Below are 15,043 nucleotides of genomic sequence, written 5' to 3' on the forward strand. Positions count from 1 at the left end.
ATAATATAGATTTCTTTTTTGTCTGTAACTGATGGACATTTGATTTTAAAAAGACACTGTTTGCATTAGGTCACCACAAAGTAGATTTATGTACAGCCATCAATTGAATAAAAACACAAGAAAGTTTCTATGTGATCCCAACAAAGATACTCTTTCCTTAATCATAACAAATTAAATATTTTTAGAAGGCAAAACTATTAAGTTTACAAAACACAAAAACACTTTATTTTTAAGAAAAAGGTACAATTTCTCATTTTCTCTTCTTGGCATAAATTTTAATTCTTTCCAGTGGAACCAAAACCTCCTGCGCCCCTTTCAGTGTCATCTAAAACCTGAAAGATAGAAAGTCTCATGGTTAATTTTAAAGTTTTTCTCTCTAGCTTCTAATGTAAGATTTTTGTTCTTGCTATAGCATCCTCTCAAAAGGGAGATTACAAAAAGAAAATTACATTTTTAAAAAGCTCCATAAATTAGAATATTGGATAATTTTTAAAAATCCAAGGACATATTAGTTCACAGTATATTTAAATGATTTATTATTCAAAGTAAAGCTACTAACATCTACAAATAAACATTTCAAGAAATTCTAAAACTAAGATTTTAATTTTGCTTAAAATAAGTCTGTCGTATATACTGTTATTTAGTTACAAATAGCATATTAAATGCTCAAAATTATATTTTTTTCTTCACCTAAGATGCTATGTCATCATTCTCTCAGCTTTTATACTTACTTGAACTTCTTCTATTTCTGGATAAAAAATTCGTTCACAAATGAGCTGCGCAATTCGGTCACCTTTTTTGACTTCAAAGAAAAAACAAAACAGTCTATTACTGAATTTTTTTTTTTAATGGATTCTCTATATCCTGTCTTATTCAATGAGAATGAGGAGTCAATATAATTTACACATACGTAACTCATTAAAGTCACTACATTTATGTGAATGCTCATATTTAACCTACCTTCAAACTCTTCTTTGCCAAAATTAAACAGTACAACACCAACATTTCCTCTATAATCTTCATCTATGACACCAGCTGGAGGAAAAAAATATTTTGATTTATGCTATCAGAATACTAGGAGTGTAAGATTATCTCATTCTTAGGAAGCTGAGATATTTCTCTTTATCTCATCTATATTTTTATAACTCCCCAGTTTATTTTGAAAACAATTTTTTCTGACATATATCCATATGAATTTGAGATTACCTGAAGAACACATAAATTACCTATATATGTCTATAAATTTACTAAATCCTGGTGAAAGAAAACTTATTAACATGCAAATATTTAAGCATGCCAACATTTTCCAACTTTTAAAATTATTTTTCCCACTTAAGCCAATTTATATTTGACATTTGGGTTATTTGTGCTATAAAAACAGATATACTTCTTAACTGACCATAGATAAAGCAACATCCAAGAGCTCTTCTTTCTAAATTGAACAAAGTTTTTAGAAGCAAAGTGGTTCAAACAGGATCAAATGAGCTGATCTCATGAAATAAGGTAGACAAAAATCAAGACTTATTAAAGGTACTAAAGACTGATTCCACAAGTCATTCTCTCATCTATCTTTTAAATATACAAGTGTACACTATAGGTGTGTGAACCAAAACACTTCTAATCTAAACCGTGAGGGTCTATGCAGGGGGCTGTTGTCACAGTCCTGGGGCAAAAAGAGGTAGCACAAGCAGAGGGCACCTGTCCTTCACCAAGTTATGTACACAGACCTACTAAAGAGGTAGACTTGGTTACCTGCATCTTAATAGGTTTAGATGTTGACCTGGGCCTTCAAATGATGTTTTTTACTTCATTGAGTTTTATTTTATTGTTTTGTATGCTCCACTATTTTTGTAATTGGGGGCAACATTAGAGATTCAGCTAGTCTCAGAATGCTTACTACCCTAGTGGTCCCCAACCTTTTTGGCATCTGGGACTGGTTTGTGGAAGACAATTTTTCCACGGACGGGGGTAGAGTGAGGTAGGTAGTTTCAAGATTCAAGGGTACATGATTTATTGTACACTTTATTTCTATTATTATTACACTGCAATATATAATGAAATAATTATTCCACATGCCATTAAAAAAGGAGTGGACAGAAGTGGTAAATAAAATAATGGGCAGGCCACCACTGATGTTGCAGGAGGTGGGGCTCACCTACCACTCATTGCTCACTGCTTACCTCCTGGTGTGCCACTGAGTTCCTAACAGGCCTCAGATTGGTACCAATAGTGGCTTGGGGTTTGGGGACCTCGATATAACCCATAAATTGTCTGAATCAAAGACATTTATTAGTCTTCTGGCAAACACAGCTGATTTCAATCTATAGTTATTTTTTTAAGATAAGAAATTAATTAAACTGAAGAAAGCTGGGGTCTTGAACTATGGACTATGATTACACTTTAGCACAAATGCAGAGCCTCAGGGTGGGGTCTAGTTGCTGCTGGCTGAGTCTTCTTCAAGAATGTCCTGCAGCACCTGACACACTGTCTCATACTCAAAAGTATTCCAACAGGGATCATCAATTTAAAAAAAGAAATGCATCACAAATTTGTGTGTCATCCTTGCACAGGGGCTATGCTAATCTCTCTGTATCATTCCAATGTTAGTATCATGTGCTGCTGAAGCAAGCATGCTCTGAGATTTTTAGTCTTACAGCTAACAGTGAATCTTGCTCTGGTATTACATAAAGCCTCAAAACCACAAAATATCACTAAAATGCAAATGAAGTTAGAAAATGGGTCCTAATTTTCCATCTCGCAATCCTTATCAAATTGTGACCATTTCCTACTTTAAGCTGGTAGTGGCAATTACTGTCTGCTACCTACTGTCTACCCCTGCACACTTGCCAAAAAGACTAGGAGAAAATTATTGTTTCATTAAAGGATTTTCCTGGTAGCAGGTTCCCGCTAATACCCAGATTGGAATATGATTGAGTCAAATAAAAATGTCAAAAAACCTAAAGATCTGCAGTGAAATAAATCAACACTGACACTGTTATGCAACAGTCTTGCAAATATCAGAATATTTCCTTTTTATAATAAAAATGAAGCCGAACTTTTCATTTCATATTCTTCCTCTCCTTTTAATTTGAACTATCAACCTTTCTTAGCATGATTTCTCTCAGAAGACATTAGCACATAAGCTTGGTAACGAGTACATTTTTATATGTATAATTAGTACCTGTTTGAGATTATGCACACAGGGACAGATCTCTGCAGGAGACACATGAGTCAGGTCTCTGATCTGGCCCAGAGAGCTACACTAACCAGACTTCTAGCATTTATCTTTGGGCTGAGAATTTAAAACGTTTCCATAAACACAAGCACAGATAATATAGGTAGACAAGGCCTTTTCATTTTCTTTTTTTTATATCGATATATAATTCACATATCATACAATTTATCCATTTGAAGTATACAGTTCAGTGGCTTATTGTGTATTCAGAGTTGTGTAACCATCACCAGTCAATTTTAGTACATTTTCATTACCCCCTGCGCCTACTAGCCCTCATTCCCCATCTCCACCCCCATTTCCTGTTATACATGTTAATTATTTCCCCTCAATTTGTGAAAGGCTGGATAGGATTCATGTGAATTCAACTGAATGTAGCTCCATGTTACATCATCTCCTTATTCACACCCTACCCCCACCCTCAAAAAACCCAAACCCTTATGAGGGGGAAAAAAAAGGAAACAAAAATAATCAGGAACTTAGCTCAATGGGTACTAATGCTGTTTGCCCATACTCTGAAATACGGAAAGGCTAACTAAAAACAACATTTTTAAAAAAGGTAATCTATAAGTATACCCTTTCAGTTTTCACATAGGAAAAAAAAAAAGGCAAACCCTTAGTTCCACCATGGAGAAAATACTCAGAAAAACCAACATTTTAGATTTTTCCAGTGGATTATATGAGAAGTTTAAATGAACCCCTGTGCTTTATGAATGAATTACTAGTAACAAGTGAATCTGAATCGAAACACTTCTTAAAAGGTTCTCAATACAAGATCTTTATGAGTTTGAATTAAAGATAAATAAATATTTAACATTGAGGAGAAAGGTGAGTATAAGGGTGGGCTGAAAAAGCAGCAAAGGCAACTCATGTCATGTCTGGCCTAAAGGAAACAATTCTTTTCTAGTTCTCCAGTAACAACTTTGACCAATGCAAAGAATATTAAAACTCTGGTTTCTTTCCCCACTGCCAGCTGACCATTAATTTAGACCTTAATATTTATGAAAAAATCGGTATGAAGATGGGACCAGCTGTTTTCCACATTATCTATATGGAGAAATTTTGACTGCAGGAGCAGGAATGATTTAAACTAAATTTAATGAAGAAACCCCTTAGTATAGCATGTTGTTCCATGGTGGAACAAATGACTAGAGAAAGTTAAGGAATTTCCATATTGGGAGACTTTGAAGTACAGGCTAATAAATCATTTATGTCAAATGAGTTAGAGAAAGACAATGTGGATTGACTATTGAACGCTCATGTTTCTATTAGAAAATTTCAAAATTACCCAAATAATACAAATACATATAAAGTAAAAGCTAATAATATTCCTTTACCCTCCCTGAGAAAGACAATCTTACAATATACTTTACATATTACTTTACTTTTTTTTCTATTTAAAATATCAGACATCCTTTGAGATTAATATATGTAAATCAGTCATTCTTTGTAGACACAATATTTGGAAATACAGCACCATTATTTCTATGTAACTTACATGATATAAGACATTTAAGCTGCTTTCACATTTTGCTATAATAAAGAAAGCAGTCCTTTACAATTATCCTTGCACATTAGTACTTTTTATTCTCATCAAATAGGTTGCAGAAAGCATTTTCCTGGGTCAAAGTGTACGTATGTATATTTTAAAGGCTACTGCTAGATAATTTTCCAAAACAACAACAAAAAAAAGGTGCAGCCATCCAAACTTTCACCAGCAATATTTGAGGATACCTGTTCCCAAAATCCTTGCCAGTACTAGATGGCAGCAATCTTTTAAATTCTGGCTAATATGATGAGTAAAAAATGGCATCTCATTGCTTTATTTTGCATTTCCCTGATGACTAGCGAGGCTGGACTTTTTATTTTTCTTTTCAGTTGGGGTCTCACTCTGTAGCCCAGGATGAAGTACAATGGCACAATCATGACTCACTGCGGTCTCGACCTCCTGGGTTCAGGTAATGATTCTGCCTCAGCCTCCTGAGTAGCTGGGATTAGAGGTATGCACCACCACACCCAGCTAATTTTTTGTAGAGACAAGATCGCTATGTTGTCTAGGTTGGTTTTCAACTCTTGAGTTCAAGTGAGGCTCCTGTCTTGGTCTTCCAAAGTGCTGCGATTATAGGCATGAGCCACTGTACCCAGCAAGGCTAGACTTTTATCCTCTTACATGTTTGTGTTGGACATTTGCAAGTCCTCTCTGTATTTTATCATTATGATTTTTTTTTCTTATATGTTCTTTTTCATGAGTTGTAAATATTTGCTTTTTAAATTCATGGTGTCTTTTACCATATAAAAACACTCCCTTTTTGTAGAAGCCTCTGCTGTAGATCTATAAAGTAGTCCTATAGAGAGTAAGCAATGGTTGGGTGCCTTTGAATTCTGTAGAGCCAGGTGATATAAAGATTTTATGCCTGGGACACAAAAATATGAAAAGCCTTTTTAACTAACTGAAAGAAATTAAATTGTTTGAAGTCAATTAAAATGTATGATAAAAGAAAAGGCCCCAATATTTTTTTTAGCATAAATGCCAATGGTATAAAAAAATTCAATAATTCTAAATTCATTTACTACCCAATTGCCATTTGATCTTCAAGAAAAATCTAAGACTTATTCCTCCCTTGCCTAAGGGATCTAAGCATCAGGGATATTTCTCTTCATGAGAAAGCAGAAAGTATCTTGAAGTTATCACTGGAAAAATCATGCATTGGAACTGGCAGAGTGATTAACTGACTTCAGGCAAAAGTTCTACTGTGTCAAGAGTTTGGCATGTCATTTGTTGGAAACCTTTTTTAGTGAAAACTATCCACACCTACCAGATGTGAATTCTGAACGGAATCCTGCATACTCAACTTTTCCCTTTGACCCTTATTTACAGTCTGGATCTAACATCCCTCTTTAGAAATAAAATGAGTTGCCAACTATGATAAACTTGTGCCTAAGAGACATTTTTAAGACACTCTGCATCCATGAACACCCTACAATGTGATTTTATGAATAACACTATACTAATCACCAGGCAAACTAACTTTCCATTTCTTTTACATGAATTTTTTTTCCCAGAGGGTTGTTTTAAATAGAGCAAAAATTAGTAGCAAAGTGAAAAAAAAAAGTTTCCACATAAAAATACCTAGAAATCCCTTAGGGACAGAAATAATAACTTATAGAATCTAATATGTGCTAAGCACTGTATTAGATAGAAGTTTTACATACATTATCGTTTAATCCTCCCACGCCTCTGAGGCAGGCACACTAAATTTCCACTGTATAGATGAGGAAACAGATGTGAGTGAGAAGTTAAGAATCAGCTAGCTAGTTAGTGACACAGCTGGGACCTAAACCCAGTTGTTACTCCAAAGCTCCCATCCCTTTCACAATCTTTTGAAACTTCCTTAAGAATATATACAATCGTTCATATCCTTAAATGATGGTCCCAAGTGACCATACTTGACCTTATAAAAGCACTTTTGAACATAAAGCATAAGTGACTGGGTCCAAGAAATCTTCAACCTGAGTGGGCAGTTGATGTCAATTCCTGCTATGTAAAACCCTTTAGTCCCTAAGAATGAGCTATAGACTATTTGGGGGTGGGGGTGGGGGTGGGAGAATCCCATCTTACCCCACAGCACCACCTAGTGACACCATGGGGAGACACCAGCCCCTGGGATAGCCAGGCTTGGCCCTTGTGGTGGCATCCAACAGTAAGCTAATTCACAACAGTGTTAATTGAAGGGAATGGGGCATGGAAATCTTGCTTTAATTGCAGTGGAAAGAACAAGGTTCATTTTTTTCCTCTTTTTCGGAGGGGCCTTCCGGGGTAGACCGGAAAGCCTGCTAGACAAATTCTAACAGCTGCAACACTTTTTAAAAGCCATTTTTATTTTATTTTTTCTGAGTTGGAGTTTCGCTCTGTTGCCCAGGCTGGAGTGTAGTGGCACACTCACAACCACTGCAGCCTCCACCTGCTGGGCTCAGGTGACATGCCTGGCTAATTTTTAAAATTTATTGTACAGACGAGGTCTCGTCAAGTTGTCCAGGCTGGTCTCGAACCCTTGGGTTTGGCAATCCTCTTGCCTCCACCTCCCAAAGTGCTTGGGATTACAGGCATTAGCCACCATGCTCAGCAGAACAAGGTTCTTGGAATCACATGGATTGAGACTCCAGTTTTTAACATGCCTCAACTTGGGTTCATCTCTTAGCCAGTTTTCTGATCTGTTAAAAAGCTTTGATAAATTAGCTCTGTAAAAATGGTTGGAGAATCGAGCATACCCATTTATCTGAGGGCCAAGATGTCTTGATGTCTTGTTAAGTTAAACACTCACTATTCTCGGAGATAAAAAAGGTTCAGGGGCTGGGCTCGGTGGCTCAGCCTGTAATCCCAGTGCTTTGGGAGGCCAAGGTCAGTGGACTGTGTGAGCCTGCGGGTTCAAGACCTGCCTGGGCAACTTGGGGAGACCTCATCTCTACAATAAATCAAAAAATTAGCCGGGCATGGTAGCACATGCCTGTAGTTCCAGCTACTTGGAAGGCTGAGGCGGAAGAATCGCCAGAGCCCAGCAGGGCGAGGCTGCAGTGGCTGGGAGCGGCCACTGCACTCCAGTCTGGGTGACAGTGAGACTCCAACTCATAAAAAAAAAAAGGTTCAGGACATGGAGACCATGTCATGGGGTCTGAACCCCAAACCAAGGAGATCCAAAGCAAGGGAAATATATCAGAAAAGTAGGAATTTCTTTACAATGAGGGGATGGCCAGAAATCCTACAGCAAGGGTTGTTATCACTGGGCCTTTTTCATGAAAGGGGTCATATGAGGAAGTTGTCAACTTTTAGAGACAGGAGTAAGGCTTTGTTATAAAGGAAACAGGAGCCACTGAGGACTTTCTTGACAAAAAAATTTGAGAAGTACAGCATTTTCTGTCCTGACTTCAGAGAAAGATTTTCTTGTCATATTTTGCCAAATATGGATAGCTCTCTGTGGGGTAACTATACCCTGCTCCCCCTTCCCCCGACGACTGCTTCCTGATTGGGAAGATGGCCCCTGGCCAAGGCTATCTGCACCCAGTCAAGATGTTTTGGAGATATGTACATCTGTGTACACAAGGTATGTGCTAAGGGGATAAACACCCTTGTTCCCGCTTCTCTGCTCAGCATGGTATTGTTTGTGTCTCACCCTTTCTCCCCACTGGGAGTAGTCATGCTATTGTTTGTGTCTCACTCCTCCTCCCTGCTGGGGATATATAATCTTTCCCCACATCTATTGAAGTAGCTGGAGAGCTTTGTACTAACTGGCTGCCACTGGCTCCCTCCTGTAACTAATAATAAACCCATGCCTTTGCCAACCTGTTTTCCTGGTTGAAATAAGTAAACATTACCTGAGCACCCTATCTAGTTTGGGGTTCCTGCGATACACTCTCTAATGGAGGTAAGAAAATTCTTTCAAGATATTCCTGCATTTTTAAAATAACTTTTTTTGCTTAATCACACTGTACAGATGAGGCAACTAAGGGTCAGAAATGTTAAGTAACAACTAGCTAGTTAGTGACATCAGCTGGGACCTAATACAAGTAACTATTAAAAACTGTTAAATCAGGCCAGGTGCGGTGGCTTAGCCTATAATTCCAGCACTTTGGGAGGCCAGGGCAAGAGGACTGCCTGAGCCTGGGGGTATGCAACCAGTCTAGGCAACTTGGTGAGACCTTGTCTCTACAATAAATCACAAAAACTAGCCAGGTGTGGTGGCGAGCATCTGTAGTTCCAGCTACTACTTGGAAGGCTGAGGCGGAAGGATCACCTAAGCTCAGCAGGTCGAGGCTGCGGTGGCCTTGAGAGTGTCCCTGCACTCAAGCCTGGGTGACAAGAGTAGATAAACTCAAACTCAAAAAAAAACCTGTTAAATCATTAGTTAAAATATAATTAAAATAACCACATACAAACTTTTCTTCCCCTTATAAAACAAAACTTTCTTCTAAGCATTTTGACTAAATGTAGATTATCACTAAACCAAGACAAAAACCCCTCTTGTCAGATAGTGTCTAGTTAGCCTATTAATAAAATAACATGCATATTACATGTTACTTAAAAATTAAACATTCAACTGGGCTCGGTGGCTCAGCCTGCAATCCCGCGCCTTTGGGAGGCTGAGGTGAGTGGATCGCCTGAGCCTGCAGGTTCGAGACCCGCCTGGGCAGCGAGACCTCATCTCTACAATAAATCAAAAAATCAGCCGGGCATGATAGCACATGCCTGTAATTCCGGCTACTTGGAAGGCTGAGGCGGAAGGATCACCGGAGCCCAGCAGGTCAAGGCTGCGGTGGCCGAGAGCGGACACTGCACTCCAGTCTGGGCGACAGAGTGAGACTCCAACTCAAAAAAAAAAAAAGAAATTAAACATTATAAAATAGTATTTGAAACTATACCACAATTGTCTACTACTTCATATGTTGGAATTTCTAAAAAGGCAAGACACAACAAAAAAATCCTTTTCTTGAAAACAAAAATAAAATCTGTCATTTTAATACTAACTTTTAAACAGAAAAAGTAAATACTTACAAACATTTACAGAATAAAAACATAAACATATTACCTCCTACATCTATAAAGTGTTTTGCAGCCAAGCCAGAACGTGGAGCTAAAAAACAAAAAAGGAGACATTGCTATTTTAAAGGGGAAGGGCAACAGGAGATATATATAATTGGTGCCATCTAAGCATGTCACTCTCCCCACCTATATCCATATCTTCATCTTAACTTTAGTAGATGGTTCTGTATTAAACAATATATTTATCATAAGAGATTACTAAAGTTGGCAAGAATAGTTTAGAAAAACCTCACAAGGTTTTAATTCAAAGCTAACTTAAACCATTCCCACATGACTCCAGTCAAGTGAGATTTGTAGTGTTGTAGACCTAGGAGGACTGCTACAATGAGCTGAAAGGTGAGCAAGTGGGAACAAGCACAGACCACTCTTTGAATAAGTCTGGCCACAAAGGAGAAGAGAGAGAGGAGTGTGGCTAGCAGGGGCACAGGAGGAAGAGGACTTTGGCTTTAAGACCAGAGACTTCATCATAAACAATGTAGATGAGAGGCAGGGAAGGAAGGGAAGGGAGGGGTAAGGGAGAGAGGGGAGGAGGAGGAAAGAGAAACTTAACCAAACAGTAGCAGAGTATGGATATCCTAGAATTTGGGACTCCTACTAATGATTCAGGTGCCAAAAGACTACCTGTATGAAACACATGAACCGATAAAAGGCATAATATTAGTCAAGCAAAATGCTAAAAACTAAGCCTCAAAAATTCAATTCCTATATACTTTTTAACACTAAAAAAAAAAACTAAGTTTATGCTTTATACTTGCTGACTTATGCATCAGGCCCACCATTAATTATCCTAACTTCTAGCATTTTATTTCAGATTAATTTAAATTTGGTACTTTGTCAATAAATACTGTCTCTTCCTGCACGGACCCTTATTTCACTCCATTTCCTGCCCTTAATCCACCAAAAAACTATAAAAATGCACACAATGGTGCCAAAAAGAGTTAAGGAGACAGCCCATTTTATTGTCTTTAAGGGCTGAAGTATTAGCAGTTCTCTCACTCATGGCTAACAAGATGGGGCTATTCTAACTCCTTTCCCTGGAGGGGGGGGGTCACAGTTCCATTTGCCCCTTTATGTTTACTCTGAAGTTAGTAAAAAGTAGGTATACTCTTGAAAAGAAGTTTGAATTTTCTGGTGACGACTGACTAGTTCCAGAAAAATCAAGTGTGCTGACTTGTCCTAGCTCCTCCCAGTACAAAACATTTGCCTCTAGAACACTGAAGACCCCATAGGAGGATACCAAAACAAGAAAAGGTTAAGTGGGCTGATATATTCTGGGACTAACAGGGGTCAGAAGTTTCACTTTCATAATATAAATGCCACGTGCCACATCCTAAGCCTCTATTTTCTTAGCCACTTTCATCACTGTCTTCAAAAAGAAATCTGACCTCATATGCAATCTAATCCTCGAAGGGGGAGGTAGCAATGGGGAAAAGCTCCAGTTAAAAATCACTTAACTTTTCCATTTTTCTCACAGTGAGGTATTCTGAGAAAAATCTCCTGGGTCAATGTGAACCTAAAAGCTATAGTACTTTGCAGAGAGAAAACAGTAGGGAAGCAGAGATAAAACAGCAAACAGATAGAGGCAAAAGCAGATATGTAAATGAAGGTTTTCAAATCATTATATTTGCCACCACAGATGGTGCTTCTTTGAGGACAGCCCAAGCAATACCCTTTATTACCCCACATGAAACTAAGATGAAAGAGCACATTACAAAGAGCTTGACAGTTACTGTTTCTTAAACCACTTACCTACTCTTCCATAACACCCAGAAGGAAGAGCTATCTGAATGTCCGTTTTCACAAGAGCTTTCTCCATAGGTGGTATTGTATAATCATAGGCACTAAAAAGATATTGAAAGAAAATAACTAGAATTTATTTATAAGATTGTTTTTATATTCTTTCTTTGGGGCCAGGTATATAGAATTGATTTAGATATATTTCTCAAAATTAATGCAACCTTAGCTTCTATAATAAATTTTGCTATGAATTTCCAGCTCATCTTTAAAAGTTTATGAAAATGGCAGAAGTAGATATTTTCTTTTAGTTTGTGATTTAAAATAGTAAGTTTTGGATAAAATAATTATCTGTGAATATTTTCAGTGGAGAGAAGAGATGTAAATGTCTTCACCTCTGAACAGAACTTTACTGGGAAAATGAGGTACATATTAGCCTGAGGGGGCAGAAAGGCAGACTTTTGGAATGCGTATGCTTCACTAACATAGTATAAAAAAAGGAAAATGAAGATAGAGTCAATGGGCACTTACTAGCTAATTAATAGTAAGCACAGATTAAGCCCCTACTACATGCCAGGCACAGTTCTGTTTTACATGTATCTACTCATTTTATTCTAACAACAATCCTGTGTGATTAGGGAAAACCTGCAGGATGAAAGGAGAAAATGTGTGGACAAAATAAAGGAGAATCAGTAAAACAGTACAGTACTATACCTCCACTTCTTTCACTGGAATTCCTCTTTAAATAGTTAAGCCCTAACTTGTTAAAGAGATCTGTTATTTTCATGTAAATGTCAGTATAAAGTCACCTGTGTTTATTAGGAGGCTACTTAAAATATCTTAAATCAAAAACTCCCCTAAGACTCACGACAGTGCTCAAACATATATTAAGAGTCTACTTAAACTGCATCACTCTATTTTTAATCATTAGAATTAGCCAACCGTCTATACCTTTTCTTCGGTTCTTTTCTGTTACCAGCATTCTTTCTCCCTTCTCCTGTATTCATAATTTAAACCAATAGTTCACACATGTGAATTACCTGAGATGCTTTGCACAATTCTAATGCACAGGACTTAATCATATAATAAACACTCCCTCCCTCCTAGCATCACTTTTCACCCACCTTAATGATTCCGAGAACTGGGCACAACAGTCAAATTAAAAAGCACAAAACTCAGGGCAAAATTTCTATTAAATTCAAGCCCTCGAGCAAATCAATTTAGCTCTTCACATACTCTCTCATTTGTAAAAAATCATTCTCATCTATTTCAGGATTGAGGAGAATTAAACAGCATAAGGGAAAAGTGTTTAGTACATGTAAAAAGTGCTGTTCAAATAAAAGGGTGCTATCTTTGCTTTTCATTTTCTGATCCTTTCTGAAATTCCTAGTCCCTGGGCCGAATGAATGTCTGGAGATCTAAAACTAACCCTCTGAGGCAAAAATAGCTTTCATTAATCCTTCCTAGATGTTTTCAGACCCTAGGTTTCCACCACTTCGGCTTTTCTTCTATGCACGGCATCACCCTCAGGCCACTCCTTTAAGGTCACGAAGACCCTTATTCATCTCTCCCCCCCACTAGGAAAGGGTACACTAGGAAACTAACGCCTTGGTGGGCATTTTAGAGTTATTTATCTATCACGGCGCACTCTTAGCCCAAATCCCTATTGAATTTATGCTAAAGACGAAAACTGTTTTTCAACATGAGAAAGGCTATAAGCCTGGAATATATGCAAAAAGAGTTTGTTTCTGTGATCTTTTTGGCGAAATGTTTCCAGCTCTGGCCGCAGAGGGCCTGGACATGAGCTAACATGCCTTGACCTCAGCCCTCTCGCCGTGGCGCGCGGGCGCCGGGAGATCCCCACTCACCTGTACAGGTCATAGCCCGCGGCCCGCGCGGACCCCCGGGTCGGGGCCGAGGCGTGCTCGGAGAGCCGGGCGAAGCGGAGCTGCATGCCGCCCTCCTTCGCAGGCCGGGGCCGCTTGCTAGGGGAAATGGCAGGGGTCTCTTCAGAGCAGGGCATGGCCGAGAGAGAAGACCAGCGGAGGGAATAAGAGCGCAAGGTGAGGGGCTGCAACAGCGAACCCGCCAAAATCCAAATTTCCCGCCAGCTCCTCCCCGAGTCCACCATTCTGGCTGACAGGGGAGACGAGATTCAAATTTGGCGCTGGAAGCCCGTTACTAAAAGCAGGATTTGGGATAGGAAACTAGTGAACGTTAGCAGGGTCTTCCAATGTGGTGGGCGGGTATAACTTAGAGGGGACAGCTTCTGTGGCCTCACTCACAAGTAGAGACCCTCTCCCTCCCCCCGCTGAGAGGACCCGAATGGACTCGCTCCCGCACGCGCAGAGGCCGCACGCCCGCCTATACCCCTCCCACCCCCACCCCCACCCCACCGCCCGGAGTCGGTGAGCCTCGTTTCCGGTGGCGCGGGGCCCGCCACTCTCCTCCCGCGCCGCGGGCGGGGCCCGCAGAGGGGGTGTCGGGCGTCCCCACGCCTTCGAAAGCGCGCCCTTCTAGCCTGGACCCCCGACTTTACTGGCTCCGCGGCAGCCTCGGCTCGGCGAGTGAGCGCTGGACAGGGGCCGGAGCGTCTCGAGCTGCGCAGCGGGGCCGGGAGGCGGGCCCGGCCCGGAGACGCCGGCGGCCTTGGCCCTTGGCCGTGCGCCTCGCGCGTGTGGAAACACCGAGCGGAGCAAAGAACGGAGGCCGAGCGCGTGGCGGGGGTCGAGGGGAGCCATGTCCCCCAAAGCGTGTGCGGGTGGTGTCGTCCGCGCCTCCGGACGTGCGCCAGGCCTGCTCTCCCGCTCGCGTCCCGAGCGAGTGACCTCGGAAGCAGTAACCGCCGCCACCTGACGAGGGCCGCAGGGAGGCTGCGCGTCGGCTGCGCTGGGCTGGCTGCGGCCCTGGGCTCCGGGGCCCCGGCGTCCGGAATGTCGCCTCCGCCAGCCTCCTTATCTCGTCCTCGCCCTTCGCAGTTTTCCGAGAGCGTCCGCCCGGCCGGGCCCTGCTCCTGGGCTGACTTACCTGGGGCTGCACCGCCCGCGGCCATGACTCCCTGCCTCTGAGCTCGGGGCCCCCCCTGGGCCGCGCAAACGTGTCACGGTACCCGTGACAGGCACTGCACGGTGTCATTCCCGAGGCAGTGGGCAAGACGGCGCGCTCCGTTTCCTCACAGCACCCACCGTGCGAGACGTTATCGTGTTTACTGTTAAGGGGGGGAGAGGAGGGCGTTAGAATCCTGGCGCTGAGGTTTGGGGTGACCCCAGCAAGCACAGGGCGGGGGAACCCTGTGGCTGGGTTGGAACGCAGATCCTGGGCCACGGTGGTAAGACTTACGGCGGGGATGAATAAGTTTCTAGATAATTGTAAATTGATTTTTTGGGGGGGGGATGCAAGTATCTCCAGTCATTTCCAAGTGACAACAGTCTGAGAAAGGAATGCACTTTAATTTTCGAAATCAGAATAGTAGCTACAGGGCA

The 15,043-nt window shown here is 40.8% G+C and overlaps 1 protein-coding gene across 4 annotated transcripts; it reads right to left on the reverse strand.

Annotated features, from left to right (window-relative positions):
• Positions 1-222: 222 nt before the first annotated feature.
• Positions 223-14,646, reverse strand: DUT (deoxyuridine triphosphatase). 4 transcript variants are annotated; one of them, XM_021718536.1, is made up of 7 exons: positions 14,589-14,646; positions 13,430-13,568; positions 11,577-11,668; positions 9,814-9,858; positions 961-1,035; positions 732-802; positions 223-332 (listed from the first exon to the last, which is right to left on the reverse strand). In XM_021718536.1, exons 1-7 carry the CDS (start codon positions 14,611-14,613, stop codon positions 276-278), a joined length of 504 nt encoding a protein of 167 aa, XP_021574211.1. In that variant the 5' UTR covers positions 14,614-14,646; the 3' UTR covers positions 223-275. The 4 variants fall into 4 exon arrangements, with proteins under 4 accessions (XP_021574211.1, XP_021574213.1, XP_008068153.2 ...); XM_021718538.1 differs by lacking the exon at positions 14,589-14,646 and adding an exon at positions 14,339-14,351; XM_008069962.2 differs by lacking the exon at positions 14,589-14,646 and adding an exon at positions 14,101-14,351.
• Positions 14,647-15,043: the final 397 nt, after the last annotated feature.

The sequence above is a fragment of the Carlito syrichta genome, unplaced genomic scaffold, assembly GCF_000164805.1.
Source record: "Carlito syrichta isolate Samal-C Ts95f unplaced genomic scaffold, Tarsius_syrichta-2.0.1 Scaffold312601, whole genome shotgun sequence".
NCBI lineage: Eukaryota > Metazoa > Chordata > Mammalia > Primates > Tarsiidae > Carlito > Carlito syrichta.